The sequence below is a fragment of the Lipotes vexillifer genome, unplaced genomic scaffold (genome assembly GCF_000442215.2).
Source record: "Lipotes vexillifer unplaced genomic scaffold, Lipotes_vexillifer_v1.1 scaffold285, whole genome shotgun sequence".
In the NCBI taxonomy this organism is placed as follows: domain Eukaryota; kingdom Metazoa; phylum Chordata; class Mammalia; order Artiodactyla; family Lipotidae; genus Lipotes; species Lipotes vexillifer.
Genome location: NW_006788807.1, coordinates 406558 through 429734, shown reverse-complemented (window position 1 = coordinate 429734; position 23177 = coordinate 406558). Strand labels below are relative to the sequence as shown.

At 43.0% G+C, this 23177-nt stretch overlaps 1 protein-coding gene across 1 annotated transcript in view; it reads right to left on the bottom strand.

The window, feature by feature from the left end:
• DZANK1 (double zinc ribbon and ankyrin repeat domains 1) overlaps positions 1–23177 on the bottom strand; it is a 79443-nt gene that overhangs the window by 35243 nt on the left and 21023 nt on the right. The window contains exons 6-8 of the mRNA XM_007461794.1: positions 15172–15257; positions 10526–10643; positions 4677–4790 (exon numbers count right to left, since the gene is read on the bottom strand). Of these exons, the coding sequence (XP_007461856.1) occupies positions 4677–4790; positions 10526–10643; positions 15172–15257 (318 nt within the window). The remainder of the gene's footprint in view (positions 1–4676; positions 4791–10525; positions 10644–15171; positions 15258–23177) is intronic.

Below are 23177 nucleotides of genomic sequence, written 5' to 3'. Positions count from 1 at the left end.
AGAGGCCACAACAGTGAGAGGCCGGCGGACTACAAAAAAAAAAAAAAAACCAATACCCTCATTTGCTGCCTCATCCACAGCATTGGCAACACATTGACCAGTTGAACGGTTCCAAGCAATTTCGTGGACCCGGCTTAGTCACTGGGGTAAAACTTTTCCTTACAAACCAGCTGGAAGATGAGAACAATTTTCTAATCTCCCAAATGATAAGCTTTAATTGATACAAACCAGTAGGTAGTGGCAAACTTAATCTCAAAGAGGATTTTGTAAGATGCCAAGGTCAACTTGACACAGAGCTGTGGTTACACTGGCATTAGCCCTGAATCATTGGGCGAGGCGCTGGGGTCTCATAGGAGGTACCTGAGCCGTCACTGTGTGAGTCATCAGATCTCTTTCAGAGTAATGACTTCACGAGGATCCCAGCCCTAAGCCTCATAGATTCCAGGAACCCCGGACACGATGGGAGTCCTGGAGGTAAAACATGTGTTGCTCGTTAGAGCCAGAAGGAAGCTGAAGGTCTCTTTCTAAGAGTTCATGTGTCTGGTCAAAGGGGAGATGCTGACATAAGTTTTCAACTGTAGAAAACTGCCAAAGGGATGCCTTTGCTTTTGTAAAAGAGAGAAAGAAAGAACGAAAGACTTCCCTGGTGGCACAGTGGTTAAGAATTCACCTGCCAATGCAGGGAACACAGGTTTGAGCCCTGGTCTGGAAAGATCCCACATGCCGCGGAGCAACTAAGCCCGCGAGCCACAACTACTGAAGCCCGTGTGCCTAGAGCCTGTGCTCCGCAACAAGGAGAAGCCACCACAATGGAAGCCCGCATACCGCAACGAAGAGTAGCACCCTCTCTCCGTGGGCAGCATTGAAGACCCAACGCAGCCATAAATAAATTAATTAATTAATTTAAAAAAAGAAAGAAAAGGGAGGGAGGCAGGAAGAGTCAAACAAACAAAACCAAATTTAAATGTGTGAATATATAGAAATATGTTTCTGTGCATCTAGAAAAATACATAGAAGGACACTCACTAAGCTGCTGTCATTGGTTATTTCAGGGGATAGAAACAGAGGTGGGGTGGGGAAATTACACACTTCATTGTGTATCTTTGGACTATTTCACGTGTTACTAAAAATTAGAAATTTTTAAAAAACATAAAATCCTCTCCTATTCTGAAATACAGGCCAGCGGATAAAAGAAGAAACTCCTGCTACTATATCCCGGCAGAAAAAAGTATCTGATGCAGCAAAATTCCTCAGCGTTGACAAGGGCTTTACATCAACACGGGAGAAGCCTGCCACAGTGGGTGGGTCTGTCTGCATCACAGCAGGCAGAGGACTGATGGTGCTTTGTGCACTTTGTGGAGTGAGATGGAGACCAACCTAGAAATGGGAGGGAGGCATCAACTGGCCTTGCTGGCGCTTTGGGAAGGGAAGGCACGCTGGCTTCCGTAAGCAGCTTACACAGGTGTTCCCACTGACCTCAGAGGAGGCTCTCTGGGTGAGAATGTGATCTAAAACTCTGTTGCCCTTATAACTTCTGGGAAAGCCACTGGGATGAAGATTTCCAACCAGGGTCCTTCTGTGGGTAGCAGCAATACTGAATGTCCTGTCGTAAAAATCAGGCATTTCCCACCAGATCAGATGTTACGGTGACAAAGGTCTCTCTAAAAATCAAGTCTGATTAAAAGCCGTCCTTGCTTTTTTAACCCTCCAGGGTCCATTGGGAAAGAAGGGTAGAGAAGGCGCCATTTCCCACAGCCCACGGGCTCCGCCAGCATTTCTGCAGCTAATGAAACCGAACTGCTTGCAAAGTTTTGGAGCACATCCTGCAGTTTCCGGTCTCTGTGCATCTTTCTGGCATGCCCCCCTCCTCCACCTCATACCTGAACACACACCCACGCATCACTTCTCTTTGTCTCACCCCTTCCCTATGGCAAATGCCTGTGCCTCCTACAACTTCTGCTCAGATGACACCCCCTCTTCAAAGCTATCCCTGGCCCTGGCCCCTGATAAGAGCTGACGAATCCTCCTCTGTGCCCCCTGCCACCACGGCAAGCGGGGGCCCAGATCACTGGGGCAGTGGGTGCAGGGGTCACAGCCCGGGGAATGCAGTGAGCAGAGCCCTAGAGGGTGGTTTGGGAAGCAGCAGCTGGTAAAGCCACATCAAAAGGTGCCTTTGAAAAAGCTCCTCAGTACCTGAGGGCTGGCACGGGAGGGGCAAGGTGGAACCCAGAGAAACTGGGTGAACCTGAAGGAAGGTTCATGGCTGCGCCTTGGTGAGGGATGCCAGCTGCCTGGGGACCTCGCTCCTTCCTCAGGCTCCTTCCCCTAATCATCCCTGTTCAGTGACCTTAGAGCAGGTGTCCAGCGACTGCTTCTCAGGCTCACACCACTCCCTGTGCCACCTGGCACTGCTGGGAGCTCAGACTTATTCCAGTAAATTCTTAGGGTGCAGAATGTATTGTGTATGTGGTAAAGTACACAAAAAAGAAGAGGACGGAGTGCCAAGAGTGACCCAAATGCTTTGGTAAAAGCAGCACAACTAAAGCAGTATAACTAATAGTATAAGACATACAGCTGTTGAAGTCATGTCTTTATTAAAAACAATAGTAAATCGTATGAGTCCAATGTTAAAACAGACAAAACACCAGGGAAACAAACACCGTGCCAACAGAAATGGTCCTGAGATTCTCACTTCTGGAGATAATGATAAATGTACCCTAAGTCATTATTTCCTAAGGTCTTGAGAACGTTTCAGAGAGCCCTTTATTGAAGCTGTGCCTATTTGAGGCATTTTTAGCTAATGTGAAGCTTGGGTCCTCAGTAATTTCATGATTCCCTTTGAAAACTCAACATCAGAAGTCAAACAGGCTTGATTTTCTAAATTCCATCTTTGAATTATCAACTGATTTCCTCATTACAAGGTATATGTTCTGCCTTTGGCCCATTAATAGAGTAGAAATCAGTTTCAAGTGATTGTCTCTCATCAAAACTGTACTTTAAAAAGGGGTCACTCTCAGGAATAAAGACGCAGACGTAGAGAATGGACTTGAGGACGCGGGGAGGGGGAAGGGTCAGCTGGGATGAAGTGAGAGAGTAGCATTGACATATATACACTACCATATGTAAAATAGATAGCTAGTGGGAAGCAGCCGCATAGCACAGGGAGATCAGCTCGGTGCTTTGTGACCACCTAGAGGGGTGGGATAGGGAGGGAGGGAGGGAGGGAGGGAGACGCAAGAGGGAGGAGATATGGGGATATATGTATGCATATAGCTGATTCACTTTGTTATACAGCAGAAACTAACACAACATTGTAAAGCAATTATACCCCAATAGAGATGTTAAAAAAAAGAGAAGGCAAAAAAAAAAGGGGTCACTCCTGGATTTGATGCTCCTAATTACTGTAGAAGTCCTATGTTTATCCTCAACAGAGGACTTACTTATACCTTTGTACCCCCTGACTTTGCACAACATGGGAAGAAGTCTGGGTTTCAAATGCTGAAGGTGACATGATATATACTGAACCTGGCTCTCAGCCAACACTTACCCCTATTCCTCCTGTTTTGAATAGTTCAAAGGGTTCAAATATCCCGGATAATGTAAATATTAGTGAGAACAGGTGCTGCTGTGATTGACAGAACAGCCAAAATCATGGTGACTTAAACAAGAGAGAAGCTGGTGTCTCACTCTCATGTATAGGAAGTTTGGAGATAGGCCTCCAGGGCTGTATGGTGGCTTCCTGCAGTGACTTCTAAAGTTTCTTAAGATTGAAAATAGTCATCAAACAAAAAGATTAGTAAATTTTCATCTACCTGACTTTGGCCCAGCCATTTCTTCAAAATCTCACTGCTGAAGGGTTAGTTAGCCTGGGATACTTTTGAACATTTTTTTCACAGTGAAGGGGAGCTGGGACATGTAAGAAAAAGTGGACTTACCTTTTCTCTCATAAACTTTGCCCACATAGACTCCACAAGGTCATTTTCGGAGTGTTACAGTTCTAATTGTACGTTAAGTCCACACACTTCCCTTATTGCTAAAAATTCTTGCTTTTTTAATCCCCAAAGTTATCTTTATTAAATCTATTTCATCCTCTAGTGACCTTTACTTGAGGTCAAGTAAAAAGGAGGTGAATGGGACTATAAATTGAAAAATGCAGAAAAGATACAGTTGTATGTTCAATAATTCTACCAAAAAAATTTTCATGGCATGACATCATTTGTCTAACAAGATTTTTTTAATGTTCATGATGATACTTAACTTTTTCATCCATGTGACTAGCTGTAATCCTTCTTTTCTACCTAATAGAGACCCATAATCAAACAAAGCAAATGAAAATATGAAGTGACTTTAAGGACAAGATGAAAAGTCAATATTAATTACAATGTTCGAATTTAAATATATGAAGTAAACAACTGTCTGTGTTAGCTGCAGTGCAATTTGTCCTCCAAATCCATGTTCAGGGAACACATTTCTGTGTATCTCTCTTGATATTTAGATCCTATTGGCAAGTTAAACTCTTGTGCAGATGCCTTTCCAAAAATGAGAGTGGATTTTGTTCACAAGTATTAGCTTATCAATTGTTAGCCAATTCCATCAGCTGAAGAAAGATGTTTAATGGTTCGAACATTAATTTCTATGTGTTTTATTCACACTTTTACAGATTCACATTTCATTACCTTCAAGCGGAGGTTGGCCTGTGGCTGCAGCTGTGGAGTGAGAGGAGCCTCACAGACCACACAGATGGGCGTATTCACGGGCACCAGGTTTTCACATTCTGCACATAAGCCCATCTGCACAAAGAACGAGGTCAGGTTGGCAAAAACTGAAGGTATAAGTAGATCTTAAAATGTAAGGTCTAATTTGCTTTTGTAAAAATTTCTTTTAAATAATTACCACTTTTATTCTTATTTCCTTCCTATTAAAGTAAAAACATGTTTATTGTAGAAAAGAGAGGTATAAAGAAAAGAAAAAATAGCTTACAGCATGATGGAGTGAGGAAATCGACACATCTTCTCTCCAAAAAGCAATTCTAAAGTTGGATAAAACTTTAAAAATTCTGAAAGTCAACCAAAGACAGACAACAAACTGAAAAGTAATGAACTTCAGGCAAGGACACCACAGGTCTGTTGGGTCTTGCTTGGGCTGTCCCCATCCTCCTCCAGCTCTGTCAGTGTAGAAGCTCCACAGAGCAGGGAGGGCTGTGAAAAGTAGCAGCTTCGCGGCTGCTGACGGGCAGGGCTCGTGTGACCTGGAGCACGGTTAAGGTGATGATCTCAGTGGCAAGCAAACAGGGAGGACAGTGGATCCACTAGCCTGTGCGCACGGTCCTGTTTGGGGCAACTGATGAACCAGCAACTAGCCAGGGACCTGAAGGGGAGTTCCAGAAGGTAGGTCATCTCTAGGGGGCTTGATAAACTCCTCCCACACCCTCAGTTGACTGGAGGATGTTCGCATGTGCAGTGTTAGACCTAAGAGGGTCCAAGCCACCCATATATCCTTGGTTGCACATGAAGATACAAGAGAGCTCAGCATAAAGTAAGAGCTGGGGCAGACCTGAAAACAGCCTGAAGTTTGAATGTTCCACCCAGCCCACAACAGATCCCTCAGCAGAGACTGGAAGCCTTGGAGGACCAAGGTGTTTGAGCACAACTTCTGGCCAATCTTCAGTCAAACTCTAAGCTATGCACACCCAGGGCTGATCCCAGGCTTAAAAATAAAACAAGGGGAGCTTCCCTGGTGGCGCAGTGGTTGAGAGTCTGCCTGCCGATGCAGGGGACACGGGTTTGTGCCCCGGTCTGGGAAGATCCCACATGCCATGGAGCGGCTGGGCCCGTGAGCCATGGCCGCTGAGCCTGCGTGTCCAGAGCCTGTGCTCCGCAACGGGAGAGGCCACAACAGTGAGAGGCCCACGTACCGCAATAAATAAATAAATAAATAAATAAATAAAACAAGGGGAAAACCCTGATATTAGTGGCTGAAAACTGCAGGGAAGACAGGCTTGAAAGAGTTAATCCAAGTAAACAAACAAAAAAAACAAAACAACACCACAAGGAGAAAAAGTCAGAATCTAGACTTATTATACTCTCTAAAATGTCCAAAATTCAAGAAAAAATTGTGAGATGTGCAAAAAACAAGAAAGTGTGACCAGTACTCAGGGGAAACAAATAGTCAATAGAAATTGTCTCTGAGGGGGAGGAAAAGAATACATATTGGAGCAGAGCTTCTGTGTATTACTGGATTTAAATTAAATTATTCTGAAATAGACTTGAGAAATTAAGGAGCATGTTGTAATCTCTAGCGTTCTCTTAGAAAATAACTTTTAAAAAGAAAAGAACTTTTTAAAATGGTAAAAAAAAAAAAAGGAAACATAGGAATGAAAATGGCATACTAAAAATTATTTAACACAAAAGAAGGAAGTAAAGGAGGAACAGAGGAACAAAAAAGACTTGAGACAAATAGAAAACCAACAGCAAAACAGCATATGTAAATCCAACCACATCATTAAAGACATTAAATGTGAATAGACAATAACACCACATTCAAAAGGCAGAGGCTGTCAGATGGGATAAAAAATGAGAGGTATGCCTAACTAGAGACATGACCTAGATTCAAAGATACAAATAGGTTGAAAATACAAGTATATAAAAAGGTATATAATGGAAATAGTAAGGGTAAGGGAGCTAGAGTGACTGCGTAAATATCAGGAAAAAAGGACTTTAAAAACAAGAAATGATCCTAGAGACAAAGAGAGACATTTTGTGATGATGAAAGGGTCAATAAATCAGGAAGACACAGCAATTATAAGTGTACATGAACATAACAACAAGTCCCCAGAATACATGAAGCAAAAACTATGAGTCAGCCTTAAGATAGGCTCCATCTATCACCTGACGACTCTAAGCCCCAACTTTTACTGGTGGACCACAGTGGCGTTTTGGAACTCTAAGGATCAGCATCAACTCAGAGCTAGTATCTAGTAAGCCCCCAAAGGTTTAGGCATTTCCTTTTCCTCAAGGCACAGGTCCCTCTGGAAAAGGCTTCAAGGATCACCTATGACATGTACTTGCAATGATGCAGGGTCCATCCTCAAGGACACCCAGCCGCCCTTCAGTTAGGGAGCTGTGGGTTTGCAAATCGACTTAAGTCTTGAAACTGGGTGACACCCTTGGATGTTCCACTGTGGTGGCTCAAGTCACGTGTTTGGCTACAAAACATGTGATTTTTTTTTTTTCTATTATATAAACCAAGCAAGACACTAGTAGGCTGCCCATCTGTTTCATTCTTAGGAAGACCACGATCAGATTCTGATTACTGATATGTTGCTGTGGCCTTTTACAGTAGATGTGCCCACCTTGTCTTTGGCAGTTAAGTGCTGCCACTTGACCTCTGGAATCCCGTTAGCTCCCTGAAATCAGGGAGCCCATCTCAAGAGTGGCATCGCCCCATGATCATGTCTGGCCTCCAAGGAAAGCAGCCATGGAACTTTTCAAGGATGCAGGCGCTCCTTTCACTAATATGTATTCCATGAAGGACGTGTCTTCTGGGCCTTCTTGTGAAATGCAGGTGAGAGTTGGGGGCACACAGGACACACCTGACAAACCTACTCCAACATGATATCAGGAAAGACTTAGCATCGAGTCTCACTAACCATAGGCTACTACTGAGTCCAAGTTTTAGTCAGCCAACCCAAAAAGCAGCTGGAGTCACCACCAGCTTCATTAGCTAACATATTAAAATCAATCCAGAATCTATAAAAGAGGCATGCATATCAGTGAATTTGGCCCAACTTAGTGTTATATTCTGCCCTCATTTAAAATCCACTCCCAGACTTGTCCCCCAGGATTCTGCCAATATACGTTAGCAAAATTGTGCTCTTCTTTTCATGTGTAAGCTTTTTGTCCTGGATCACAGAGTACACCTGTCCCTCTAGAGCAGCTGGGATTGGACCGTAGTCATGCTACAGGATGGCTACGGTGAGTCTTGATGAGAATACACATCCCCTTTCAAAGCCACTGCCCCAGGCGAGGTTATCACAGAGATTTCAACGAAAGGAAGGCTAGCATCCTCAGACAGGAGGGCCAGCTCATCCACTGGCAGAGTAATTTAGGGAATCAAGAATGTGCGTTTCATCTGGGTCCAAGCCAACATCTCCATTCCCAGTTTCAGGATCCTGTTCTGTCCCAATACATACCCAAACTTTCACAGAAGAAATGTGGTGATAAAGTGAATTTAGCTTACGCTGTAACTCACCAACATATTCAACTAAAGTTTGTGTTTGCTTTCAGCAGCAAATCCCTGGAGCTACAAGAAATAGGTTCTTTTGGGGCTGTCATGGGGGCACTCTGGTTATTGGATTATGAGTGAAAGGTCTTGAGCTTGTCAGTTTCTGTGATGCTCCCAGGTGCTCAGAACTGTCCACACCACAGCCCTGGTATCTTCATTGCTGCCACAACCGTCAAGTGCAGCGGCCACCTGGCCACCCAAGAGGCTTGCTTTAGGTGATGCTTCCTCACTACCAGACCCATGTGATAGCTTGATTTCTTGTGATGCCACTTCATACTATGAATTACTAGCATCCTCCTTCCCATGGGCAAAGAGCTCAGCACTGCTCCCGAGCAAAGGGAAGGACCAAACCCCTTCTTTGCAGGTCTAGTTCCTGGGGCCGCTCCCGGTACCAACTCTGTATCAGTCAAAGCCCAGTCAGGAGACAGAAACCTCAGGGTAATTTAAACAGGGACAGTTTAATATAAATAGTTATTAACTAATAACAGAGGACTAACCGCTAGTGGGTAAAGCGAACTCTAAAGGATACAGGACTACCCAGGATAGGGAGAGCCACTGCTGCTCCGGCTCAGGCAGAGGACCTGAAGGGGATCCAATCTGGAAGAGGCACTTACTGAACTGGGTGTGGCTGTCACCCACGGGATGGCAGAGAAGTTCACTAGGGTGACACAGACCAGAGCTGGCCCCAGAGCAGGCGGGATCCTATGAAACTCATGAGGACTCTCCCCCTGGGGAGCTGGCAGGACATGCTGGGAAGGCACGTGCAGGCTGCTGATAAAACGTGCTGGGAAACTGCCCCCTGGGATGCCTGAGAGACTTTCTGGAAGCTGGCTGGGTACCCGTGGAGCCCACTGAGAAGCTGTTCACGAGATGCCATGCAGTTCACCAGGGTTCAGCACAACCAGGTGTCCTGCAGGTTAGCTGAGCAGCGTCAGAGCACAGGGAGAGGGAAGCACAGCAGAAACAGGAAGAGGAGTCAAAACCTTTCTCCTGCAGTGTCCCTCCCAGCAATGGGCCTCTACTGACAAAAATTAACATCAACCAGCTGGCAACGGAGAAATCCACAAGGCAGGATGAAGAGGCACCCCTCTGCATCTCTCTAATGAGACCCTGAGTGGCTTGGGTCTGGGATCCTAGGAGTAGGATCGCCCTTTGAGTACCAGAAACCCAGCTGAGAGCAGGACACAATAAGAACTCAATAGGTCAAATTACAAAGCTGTTTATACATTAGAGCACGTTAATAAATATCATTTACAGGCAGTATAGGTGTTGCAAATGTCATCATTTTGAATATTTATAATCCCTGATAACCTTTTCTCCCTGTAATAACAAAGAAAGTCTTGAAAATCTGTTTGCAGGCCAGTAAAAAATAACTTTTGACATCGCAGGGAAAATTCAAACCAATGAGACCTGTTCATGTTTTATTTGCTGTCCTGTCTTTTACGAGGAGTTCAGAATATATCGTGGAAGTAAACTGACTTCTACAGCACGTCCATTTAGTATCTGGCCACTTGCTTAAATGCATAACTCAATCCTAAAACTCTGGACTTTGAATTTATTGAATAGTGACTTTTTCTCAGTGACTATCTTTTTTAAATGGTCATTTTCAGTCAACTTCACAGATCCTTTTATATCATTTTGTAAACCTTAGTCCAGAAAAGCCCCAAAGTATCACGTGCAGAAAAGATGAACACATTTTGGTGAAGGTTTTGATTTTTAGCAAGCCAAGTATGTTTTCTAACTAACTACAAACTTAATGGTAGGGTAATATCAATTATTATCTACACTTAGCCAAAACTTTTAAATTTAGATATACTGATCAATCTATAGCCTATATAAACAGCTTCTTTGGACAGAATGAACTATCCTATGGATATACAGACTTGTAATTAGTACTCCTGGTCATTTATTTCTAGAATATATTTCCTTATTGTCCCCAGGTTAGGAACAGAAATATCATATAAGTAGGAAACCTGTATTTATCCATATGTGAATCATTGAAATAAAAAGATTTCAGTCTTTTCCTGAGCCTATGATTCTTCAAGGCCACACAAAAGAAATGGCATTGCAAACAAGTTTTTCATTCCTAAGTAGCAGTCTGGATAGTACAAGATTCACTTGCCAGTAATTTTTTCAACAAGTATTTATGTTTGTGGTTCACGTGTGCCAGGTACTCTGCTCCTGCTGCAAACAAAGATCAGATAAACCAATGGAAGAAGATTTTAAGGATTCTGCTGCTCACCTGAGCTCCTTCTGGGGGTGGGAGACGACAGCCAAATATGGGCGGGACAGAAGAGCCACATTCTAGACAGTAGCGGGCAAAGGGGTCAGACGGGCGGGGCACAAGGCAGTGGGCACACCTGCAACAGAAGAGGGTCCTGACTGGCCATGTTCTGAGGAGTGCACGTTGAGAAGTCAAGTGTCAATCTTGACAAGCATTCAAATTTTTGGAATAAAATAGAAAGCAGAACACACTCAAAGCCTATGGAACAAGTTCAAGATGGGAGATGCTTGTCTAGTCATTTTATTACAAAGTGGCCGTACAGCTGGGACTCATAGTGCCCTTCACCTGAAGGCCAGGCCCATCTCACTTCCCGGCCGCGGCAGCAGTTTATCAGCTGCCTTTGACCCCACATCCCAAGTGGGGCCCCAGTCGTCCCATCACCTTGGATCTGGCGTGTGTGAGGGTGAGACATGGGAATTCCAGGAATGTCCATGCTGCACTTTGCTGACTCCCCATCTGAGAACTGAGCCCAGCCTCAGCGAGAGTCATCTCACCTGGCACTCGGAGTCACTGTCAGTCAGGCCCTGCCTTTGTCTTCACTCACCTGGGTGGAGTCCGAGGCTCTGCCTCAGCAACGTCTAGCCCCATTTCCCAGGCAGCTGGGTCCCATCCTTCAGCCCTCACCCACCTACCTCATTCTGGGTATCAGCCAAAGTGAAAGGACTCCAGGAACTGGGCTCCCCTGTGAATAACACTGCTGCTGCCAGGCATTTCCAGGCAGGTTGAGGCCCCGATCCTGTGACCTATCTGAACTGCTCAGCATCTATGATGTTTGCATACTGTGCCCTGGATGGCTTCGTTGCCTGCACCAGTCTCTACCATGGCCTCTCAACCATCACTAGCCTTTGTAGTTGAGTCCATTTGGGGAAAGGATAGTCTTTTCAACAATGGTGCTGGGCAAACTGGATAGTGACATGAAAAAGAATGAGGTTGGACTGATTGATACCTTATGCCATATACAAAAACTAATACAAAATGGACCAAAGACCTAAATGTAGGAGGTAAATTTATAAATCTCCCAGAAGGACACATAAGAAAAAAGCTTCATGACACTGGATTTGGCCATGATTTCTTGGATGTGATCCCAAAAGGATAGGCAACAACAAAAAAATAGATAAACTGAACTTCATAAAAATTTGAGTATCAAAAAATACTATCAAGACTGAATAGACAACCTACAGATGGGAGAAAATATTTATCAATCATATATCTGATAAGGGATTAATATCCAAGATATAGAAAATATTCTTGCAACTAACAACAAAAAACAAACAAGCCAATTCAAAAATGGGCAAAGGACTTGAATAGACATTACTCCAAAGAAGATGCCCAACATCACTCGCCATTAGGGAAATGCAAATTGAAACCACAATGAAATACTACTTTACACCCGTTAGGATGACTATTAGAAAAACAGAAAATAAGTGTTGGTGAGGATGTGGAGAAATTGAAACCCTTGAACACTTCTGGTGAGAAAGTAAAGTATGCAGCTGCTGTGGAAAACAGTTTAGCAGTTTCTCAAAAAGTTAGACATAAAATTACCACATAACCTAAAAATTTCAGTTCTAGGTAAATACCCCAAAGAATTGAAAGTAGGGACTCAAAGAGATACTTGTACACCAATATTTACAGCAGCATTATTCATAATAGTCAAAAGGTGGAAACAATTCAAATGTCTATCAACAGATGAATGGATAAATGAAATGCAGTATATATATACAATGGAATGTTTTTTTACCTTTAATATGGAATGAAATTCTGATACATGCTACAACATGAATGAACCCTGAAAATACTATGCTAGTGAAATAAGACACAAAAGTTTAAATATTGTCTGATTCCACTTACATGAGGTTACTAGAACAGGCAAATTCATAGAAACAGAAAATATAAGAGAGATTACCAGGTGCTGGAGGGATAGGGGGATGGGGAGTTATTGTTTAATGGGAGCTGAGTTCTGTTTGGGATGATGAAAAAGTTCTGGAAATGGACGGTGGTGATGGTGGCCCAACACTGTGAATGTACTTAATGCACTGAATTGTACACTTAAACATTGTTAAAATGGTAAATTTTATTTATGTATATTTTACAATAGAAGTATAAAGGACTGTAAAAAAAATAACTGATTATGTCAAATAAAAGTAATAATGTATTGTGGGGTTCATAATATTTGTAGAAGTAAAATAAATGACCACAAGAGCACAAAGGCTGTAGTTATCCAGTTATTGGAAGTATACTGTCATGAGGTTCTTGGGCTATAAATGAAGTGGCATGATACTACTTGAAGACAGACTGTAATAAGTTAAAAATGTGTGCTATAGGGCTTCCCTGGTGGCACAGTGGTTGAGAGTCTGCCTGCTGATGCAGGGGACACGGGTTCGTGCCCCGGTCCGGGAAGATCCCACATGCCGCGGAGCGGCTGGACCCGTGAGCCATGGCCGCTGAGCCTGCGCGTCTGGAGCCTGTGCTCCGCAGCAGGAGAGGCCACAACAGTGAGAGCCCCGCGTAACGCCAAAAAAAAAAAAAAAAAAAAAAAAAATGTGTGCTATAAACCCTAAAGCAACCACTAAGAAGAAAACTTATAGCTAATAAGCCAACAAAGGATACAAAATAAAATAAAATCATAAAACATACCCAATTAATCCAAAAGTAAGCCAAAAAAAGGGGGGGGCAACAAAGAATAGATAAGACAAACAGAAAACAAATAGCATGACAGCTGACAAATTCAAACATATCAATAATCAGAATAAATATAAACACTCTCAACAGCCCAATTAAAGTGCAGAGGTTGTTAGATTTTTTAAAAGCAAGACCTGATTATATATGCTGCTTAAAAGAAACCAACTTTAAATAGAGAAACACAAATAGATTAAAACTAAAAGGATGAAAAAAGATACATCATGCAAATACTAATCAAAAGAAAGCAGTAATGGCTATTTTAGAATCAGACAAATTTGATTTCCGAGCAAAAAATATTATCAGGGTTAAAAAAGGTTATTTTGGGGGGGAGGAGGGATAAATTGGGAGATTGGGATTGACATATACAGACTACTATTATTTAAAATATATACCTAATAAGAACCTACTGTATAGCACAGGGAACTCTACTCAATACTCTGTAATGACCTGTATGGGAATAGAATCCAAAAAAGAGTGGATATATGTATATGTATCACTGATTCACTTTGCTGTACAGCAGAAACTAACACAACATTGTAAATCAACTCTACTCCAGTAAAAATTAATTTTTTTAAAAAAGGCTATTCTGTAATGATAAAGGGGTCAATTCAGCAACAGGACATAAGATTCCAAGAGGTTTATATATTTAATAATAGAGCTTCAAAGTACATAAAGCAAGAGCCGATAGAAATACAAGGACAAGTAGACAAATTCATAATTATAGTCACAGATTTCAGCATAATTTTCTCAATAATTTATAAAACAATAGACAAAATCAGTAAAGCTGGAAAAGACTTAAATAATACAACATTGTATTAGTTTCAGGGGTACAACAGAATGATTCAGTAATTGTATATACTGCAAAATGATCACCACAATGTCTAGTTAACATCTGTCACCATACATAGTTACAGAATGTTTTTTCTTCTCTTAGCAGCTTTCAAATATGCAACACAGTATCATTAACTATCATCACCATGCTGTACGTTACATCCCCAGGACTTATTTATTTTACAACTGAAAGTGTGTGCCTTTTGGCCACCTTCACCTATTTCACCCACCCTCCCAAACCCCAGGGAGATGCAAATTAAAACCACAACTACCACCTCATTAGAATGGCCAAAAATAAAAATAAAAGTGTTAGTGAAAATGTAGGGAGACTGGAACTCTCATACATCATACACTACTGGTGGGAATGTAGAATGGTACAACCTACTAAGAAAACAGTTTGACAGTTTTCTTAAAAAGTTAAACATATGCCTACCATATGACCCAGCCATTCCACTCCTAGCTATTTACCTAAGGGAAATGAAAGTATATATGCACAGGACAACTTGTATACACATGTTCATAGCAGCTTTATCTGTAATGGCCCCAAAATGAAAACAACCTAGATGTACATCAACAGGAAATAGGATAAACACACTGTGATGTATCCGTACAATGGAATACTACTCAGCATTAAAAAGAAATAAACATCTGATGCATGCAACAACATGGGTGAACCTCAAAGTAATTAGGTGGAGGGAAAGAAGCCTGGCAAACCAGTAAATACCGAATCAGTCCATTTATATACAGAACCAAATGCAAACCAAGCTGCAGTGACAAGAAGCATACCAACAGTTGCCTGGAGATGGGGAGGGACACGTGGGAGGATTTCAAAAGGGTGCGATGTAGGACATTTTTGGAGGTGATGAATTTGTTCATTTTCTTGATTGTGGTGATAGTTTCAAGATTATATGTATATGTCAATTGTACTCTTTAAGTGCAGTTTATTGTATGTCATTTGAACCTTTAAATATTGTAAAAATTTAATAAAAAACAGTTGGGACAAATACCACTGTTATGTCCCATCCTCAAATCCTTTTTGACCATACTGTGTCTTAGCAGGACTTAAGAAACAGTAAAGAGAATGCAATACTTACTTGAGAAAGTCTGTCTCCCTTTGAATCCTCATCATCTCTGTGCTTGTCAAACTCTTCTGGCCAGTTATATGTGCAAAACCAGGGAACTAAAATTAAGAATATGTATAAAATCATGCTACAGTACAGTAACATTACATTAAGAGTTCATTTCAGTGCTTTGTCCTGCCATATCCAGCAGCCATCTTTTAAAAACCATGATGGGGGGGCTTCCCTGGTGGCGCAGTGGTTGAGAGTCCGCCTGCCGATGCAGGGGACACGGGTTCGTGCCCCGGTCCGGGAGGGTCCCACATGCCGCAGAGCGGCTGGGCCTGTGGGCCATGGCCGCTGAGCCTGCGCGTCCGGAGCCTGTGCTCCGCGGCGGGAGAAGCCACAACAGTGAGAGGCCCGCGTACCACGAAAAAATAAAAAAGAGAAAAACCATGATGGGGAAAGTCTTAAGTAATGATGAATTGTTAAGTAATAATTTTAATTAAAAAATTAAAGTGATGTTCATCATCAGACACATGTATTTCATTAAAAACAAGAGTTTACAAGAAAAGAGATCTGAATTACCATCAGACAGACCAGATTTCAGAATTTAGAAACCTAAGTGAGCATCCATATTTCTCAAAGATTAAATCCCTAGGAAAAGGACTCACCTGAGAGAACAGTCATCTGCTGTTATCCAGAAACATTTAACTCACTTAGACATATTTTAATTTGAGCATCCTCTTTGTACCAGGCACTGTATTTGATGCAGGGTTGGGGGACAAAGATAAACATTACATAGTCCCTGCTCTCAAGGAGCTGAACTAGTGTGCATACAAAGTACTGAAACACATGGGCTCAGTATCATAACACATCTGTGTTGAGTCCCACGAGAACCTGGGGAGGTTATGATCCCATTCACCTGCTTGGGGAGAAGGGCTCCCCAGGGCTGTAATGTCTGAGCTGGGCCTAGGAAAGTAAAGAACAGTTTGTTAAGTAGACAGAAGGACAAAGGGAATTCCAAGTAGAGGAAACCCACGTGTGAAGACACAGGCAGGGCAGTGATGGCCCATCCTGGTTGTCGGATATGGTCCAGGGGTCGGAGTGGCAGGGGAAGGGAACAGAAAGGACGGCTGAGGGAGAGAAGCTAACACTTATGGAGGGTCTGAGAGTAGGAAAATGTGCCTGGCACATTTCACAGTGACCTCCTAAGGTCAATAGGCAACATTATCCCTATTTTATTTTACTTTTGTAACATTTTCTTCTGATATAATTTCCAACATAGAGAAAAGGTGCAGGGATAGTACAACTAACTCCTTTGTTCGTGTTAACATTTTGCCCCAGGTGCTCCATTCTCTCTCGGAAGCATGAGAATAACCTGCAGTCATGGCTCCCCTCCCCCCCCCCAAACACTACAGCATTTCCCAAGAACACAGGCGTCCTCCTACACAACAGTGCAAACATCAAAACCAGAAAAGTCAGCAGTGATACAATACTAGCATCTAATCCACATATATTTGTTCACATTCCGTTAGTCGTGCCGGCAATGGCCTTCGCAGCTATAATTTCCTCCTGGACTAGGGTCTAGTCCAGTATCACACTTTGCTCTTAGTGGTCATGTCTTTTCTGTCTCCCTTAATCCGGACTCTCTCCTGAAGCCAGCACGCCTAGAGCCCGTGCTCCGCAACAAGAGAAGCCACCGCAATGAGAAGCCCACGCACCGCAACCAAGAGTAGTCCCCACTAGCCGCAACTAGAGAAAGCCCATGTGCAGCAAAGAAGACCCAACGCAGCCATAAATAAATAAATTAAATAAATAAATTTATTAAAAAAAAAGAAATAGAAGTGTCTTTAGATCACTCCCTAACACCATACACAAAAATAAGCTCAAAATGGATTAAAGACCTAAATGTAAGGCCAGAAACTATCAAACTCTTAGAGGAAAACATAGGCAGAACACTCTATGACATAAATCACAGCAAGATCCTTCTTGACCCATCTCCTAGAGTAATGGAGATAAAAACAAAAATAAACAAATGGGACCTAATGAAACTTCAAAGCTTTTGCACAGCAAAGGAAACCATAAACAAGACCAAAAGACAACCCTCAGAATGGGAGAAAATATTTGCAAATGAATCAACTGACAAAGGATTAATCTCTAAAATTTACAGGCAGCTCATGCAGCTCAATAACAAAAAAATAAACAACCCAATCCAAAAATGGGCAGAAGACCTAAATAGACATTTCTCCAAAGAAGATATACAGACTGCCAACAAACACATGAAAGAATGCTCAACATCATTAATCATTAGAGAAATGCAAATCAAAACTACAATGAGATATCATCTCACACCAGTCAGAATGGCCATCATCAAAAAATCTAGAAACAATAAATGCTGGAGAGGGTGTGGAGAAAAGGGAACACTCTTGCACTGCTGGTGGGAATGTGAATTGGTTCAGCCACTATGGAGAACAGTATGGAGGTTCCTTAAAAAACTACAAATAGAACTACCATATGACCCAGCAATCCCACTACTAGGTATATACCCTGAGGAAACCAGAATTCAGAAAGAGTCATGTACCAAAATGTTCATTGCAGCTCTATTTACAATAGCCCGGAGATGGAAACAACCTAAGTGCCCGTCGTCGGATGAATGGATAAAGAAGATGTGGCACATATATACAATGGAATATTACTCAGCCATAAAAAGAAACGAAATTGAGCTATTTGTAATGAGGTGGATAGATCTAGAGTCTGTCATACAGAGTGAAGTAAGTCAGAAAGAGAAGGACAAATACCGTATGCTAACACATATATATGGAATTTAAGAAAAAAAAATGTTATGAAGAACCTAGGGGTAAAACAGGAATAAAGACAGAGACCTACTGGAGAACAGACTTGAGGATATGGGGAGGGGGAAGGGTGAGGTGTGTTAGGGCGAGAGAGAGACATGGACATATATATACTAACAAACGTAAGGTAGATAGCCAGTGGGAAGCAGCCGCATGGCACAGGGAAACCGGCTCGGTTCTTTGTGGCTGTCTGGAGGGGTGGGATAGGGAGGGTGGGAGGGAGGGAGACAAAGAGGGAAGAGATATGGGAACATATGTATATGTATAAATGATTCACTCTGTTATAAAGCAGAAACTAACACACCATTGTAAAGCAATTATACCCCAATAAAGATGTTAAAAAAAATTTGATTGTTAAAATTTTAAATTCTGTTATAACACAGAAAGGTGCAGGTGTGGGTTTCTATTGCAAATTCCTCAGATGTGGCAGTGCTGAGCCTGCTGGCCTTCTCGTCAGTGGCCAGCTGGACTTTCACTCCATGTATGGGTTCCAGAGAACCCACAGCTCTGGGCCCTGACACTAAAGCCAGGCAACAGCTGTCATCTACCTTCTGCCCAGGCTGTAACGCACGGCTACTTGGCTGCCTCGCCCCGATGGTGACCTCACCCCTGATGGCGCCCCCTGGCGTCCCCCAGTCAGAGGCTTGGCTCAGAGACACCTGTCTCCCGGGTGACTGACCTGTTGTAACAACCACGAGCATCCTTAACGCTGATGTTTGCTGAAGTAAGCTTCAGTTAGGACTGAGCTAGAATATTGAGAAGAATCTCTTAACATATGAAGAAAAAGAGCAGAAGATAAAAGTTTTGTGGTCCTTTTTTGGCCTCCTTTGTCCTTTGAACTCTAGTCAAATTCCCCAAATGTGTCCCAGTGTTCCTATTTTTTGGGAAATCTGAATCTTGGGATCTTTATTCTATCTTTTCCTTGGAAACAACTCTTCAATTACTAGGTGGGCAAGGAAATCCAAATACTCATGCACAAAGGAAGTAATTCTTTCTAGACACATTACCGACAATTATGGACACATAAGGCTGTTTTTCTGAAAATAGTTATGAATATGTTTTGTCATATACCATTCATTCTTCAAAATGATGTTGTTTCATCTCAAAAGCGGTATTCTTCTTTGGGCTACAGTGGCAAGCACTGCTCGTAGGAGTCGTATGTGCTCAGTAGTCCATTTGGAAACCAGGTCAGCATTCTTCCCCGAAGACTGGGAAGGGTAATCTTCTATTGCAGGCATGGCTATCCTTTTGTTTAGTGGGGTTTACAGGCAGGCCTTACTAGGTCTGTGGTCCTCTGGCCTGGGCTTTGGGGTCCTCCAGAAAATACAGTGGGTGGGCAGATGAAAGAACCCAGGAGGTCAGGCTGAGTTATACCGCAGCACTGGAGACTGGAAAGGAAGGAGGTGGACCTCGGGATCAGGATAATTGGTCTTCCAGGCCGGTGGTTCTCAGATTGGGTTGACCATCAGTCATCCACAGCCTCCATCTCAGGCTTATGGACTTAGACTACCTAGGAGCACTGCAAGAGCAGGTGGCTGGCAATCTGTATACACACTTAAAATTCCCCCCAGGTGGCTGTGATGGGCAGCCAGGTTTGGGACTCATGCTTCTGACCTCCCTTATACTTGATGATTAATGTGAGCAGCCTTGAATCATGGGCACACAAGAAGCAGTTGTGGTTGGATAGAAAATGTGACTCCAGGAAGGCTCTACCTGGCGCTCAGAACTGGAGGAAGAGAGCAAAGTGTCCTGGGGTGCCCTCAGATGCCAAACGTCTAAATGGAATCTTATAAACAATGAAAATTCAAAGTGCTATAGTAGTTGTAGAGGACAATAGTATCAGGGCATCTTTCTTGTGTTACACAGTAAGGACGTATTAATGTGGCTTTTACTGAGGTTGTAAACCACCTCTATCTTGTCGGATCCAATGGGCAAGTCCCCATCTTTGCCTAATTCGAATGCGCAGTCACATTCACATAGATGACCACTGCCTTCTCCTTGAAACCCTTTCTTGTCTTGGCTTCTATGGCACCACATTTTTTTTTTTTTTTTTTTTTTTTTTTTTTTTTTTTTTTTTGCTTTCTTCTTACTTCTTAGGCTCTTCCTCCTCTGTTCAACCTCTAAGTCAAGAATTTTGTCTGTGCCATCTTCTCTTCATTTTCTGTGCACCCCGGCAGGTGATCTCACTTAGCCCCAAGCTTTAAATACCATCTACAGTAGATATTGAACATTTCTAAATATATATCTCCAGCCCTGACCCTTCCCCTGAGTTTGAACCTGCATATCCAACAGTCTACTTAACACGTCCACTTGGATGTCTGATGCGTCCCAAGCACCTGCTCCTCCCTGGTCTTCCTCATCCCAACAAACAGTACCATCATCTCCAGACGCTAATGGTACCATCATCTGCAGACGCTCAGGCCAGAACCCTGAGAGCCATCCTTGGCTCCTCCCTTTCCCTGATCCCATCTGCCTGATCCCACAGCCAAACCCTCCAGCCCGACCTTCAGAATGCCGCCTCCTGTCTCAGCACTTCCACAAGCTGGGCACAAGCTGCCGTCACCTCTCACATGGAGCAAAAAGCCTCATAAGCGATATTCCTCTCATGCCTGTACAGCCTACTCTCCACACTGTGGCCCAAGAGAAAACTTGCAAATGTCAATGAGATTGTGCCTTACCCTCCAAATGGATTCCCTTTACAATCAGAAGAAAATCCAAACTTCTCACAATGGGACTTATCCTAGTATCTGGGATTCCCAACCAAGCCTGCCAATTAGAATCACTTATGGGTGAATTTTAAAAAGATAAAACCATGCCCAAACCTGACACCAGACCAACGAAGGCAGAATTTCTGAGGCTGTGGTTTGAAGGGCCTCAGGCGACTCTGATAGGCAGCCACGTGGGAGCAGTACAGTGCTCTGAGCTGCAGCCCCGCTGGCCCCCCCCAACCTCATCTCCCACCCCGCTCCCCATGCTCCATCCTCACCGCCTCCCTGTGATCCCTCACTTTGATGAACTTGACGTTACTCTGCCAAGACCATTGCAGGGCTGGCTTCTGTTCATCTTGAAGGTTCAATTAAAATGTCACCTTTCCGGGGGGCGGGGGCCCTCTCTTATCCCCTTGAATTAGAACTCTGTTCTTCCTCCATGTTCACTCTCTGTCCCAGGGGTTCTCAAATTTGAGTGTATCTCAGAAGAAGGGCCAATTAAAACAGATGATTGGGCCCACCCCCAGTGGCCCTGACTCCGTAGGTCTGGGGTGGGGCCTGAGGGTCTGCATTTCTGATGAGCTCCCACGTGATGCTGATGGTATCAGTCTGGGGGCCACACTTGGAGAACCACTGCTCCATCCCATTACCCAGCTCTATCTTTTTCATGACACATCACTATTCTTAATTTTTTGTTCCATTATTCACATGTTTATTATCTGCCTGCCCCCACCCCCGATAAAATGTGAGCTCCATGAGTACAGGGGCCTTTCTTGCTCAACCAGGTATTCCCAGCTTTGGAACAGTGCCTGGCATGTGGTGACAAGGCAGGGATACTTCTTTAGAGTTATTTCATGGGAAGCGTTAAAAACACAGAAGGGGGGACTTCCCTGGTGGCGCAGTGGTTAAGAATCCGCCTGCCAATGCAGAGGACACAGGTTCAAGCCCTGGTCCGGGAAGATCCCACATGCCACGGAGCAACTAAGCCCGTGCGCCACAACTACTGAGCTTGTGCTCTAGAGCCCGCGAGTCACAACTACTGAGCCCACGTGCCACAACTACTGAAGCCCGCGTGCCTAGAGCCTGTGCTCCGCAACAAGAGAAGCCACCACAATGAGAAAACCAGGCACCGCAATGAAGAGTAGCCCCTGCTCGCCACAACTAGAGAAAGTCCGCGCGCAGCAACAAAGACCCAACACAGCCAAAAATGAATTAATTAATTCATTAAAAAAAAACTAACTACAAATAGAACTACCATATGACCCAGCAATCCCACTACTGGGCATATACCCTGAGGAAACCAAAATTCAAAAAGAGTCATGTACCAAAATGTTCATTGCAGCTCTATTTACAATAGCCCGGAGATGGAAACAACCTAAGTGCCCATCGTCGGATGAATGGATAAAGAAGATGTGGCACATATATACAATGGAATATTACTCAGCCATAAAAAGAAACGAAATTGAGCTATTTGTAATGAGGTGGATAGACCTAGAGTCTGTCATACAGAGTGAAGTAAGTCAGAAAGAGAAAGACAAATACCGTATGCTAACACATATATATGGAATTTAAGAAAAAAAAAATGTTATGAAGAACCTAGGGGTAAAACAGGAATAAAGACACAGACCTACTGGAGAACAGACTTGAGGATATGGGGAGGGGGAAGGGTGAGGTGTAATAGGGCGAGAGAGAGACATGGACATATATATACTAACAAACGTAAGGTAGATAGCCAGTGGGAAGCAGCCGCATGGCACAGGGAAACCGGCTCGGTTCTTTGTGGCTGTCTGGAGGGGTGGGATAGGGAGGGTGGGAGGGAGGGAGACAAAGAGGGAAGAGATATGGGAACATATATATATGTATAACTGACTCACTCTGTTATAAAGCAGAAACTAACACACCATTGTAAAGCAATTATACCCCAAAAAAGATGTAAAAAAAAAAAAAAAAAAAAAAAAAAAAAAAAAAAAAAAGTGGCTAAATTTGTGGATTCATGAGATGATAACCAACTTTAAAAAAGCATAAGTATAGTAGATAGCATAGTTGTGATGCTGAAAGCCAAAGAAATTTACTGTCATATTACCTGGGTGAGGAAAATGTTAAACTCTTCTTGGCTGGTGTTTTAGTATAAAGAAATACTAAATATAATTACTGAAAAGAAATCTATATTAAGTAAGGTGTCTTTAAACAGAAACACACACAAAACAAGGTAATGTATGATTGACTGATGAAAATGTTATGACCAGAAGCTTTGGAAACCTAATCCTATATTTGCCTTAGGAGCAATGCCTCCGTAGTCACTAATTCAGTTGTGGCAATTTTACAGAACAAAACTACCATGAAAAATGAGAATTTACTGTATATCCACAACATTATGTCTCAGTCACCACTAACCAATTCCAAATAAGAATCATCCCAAGACTTCCCTGGTGGCACAGTGGTTAAGAATCCTCCTGCCAATGCAGGGGACACGGGTTCG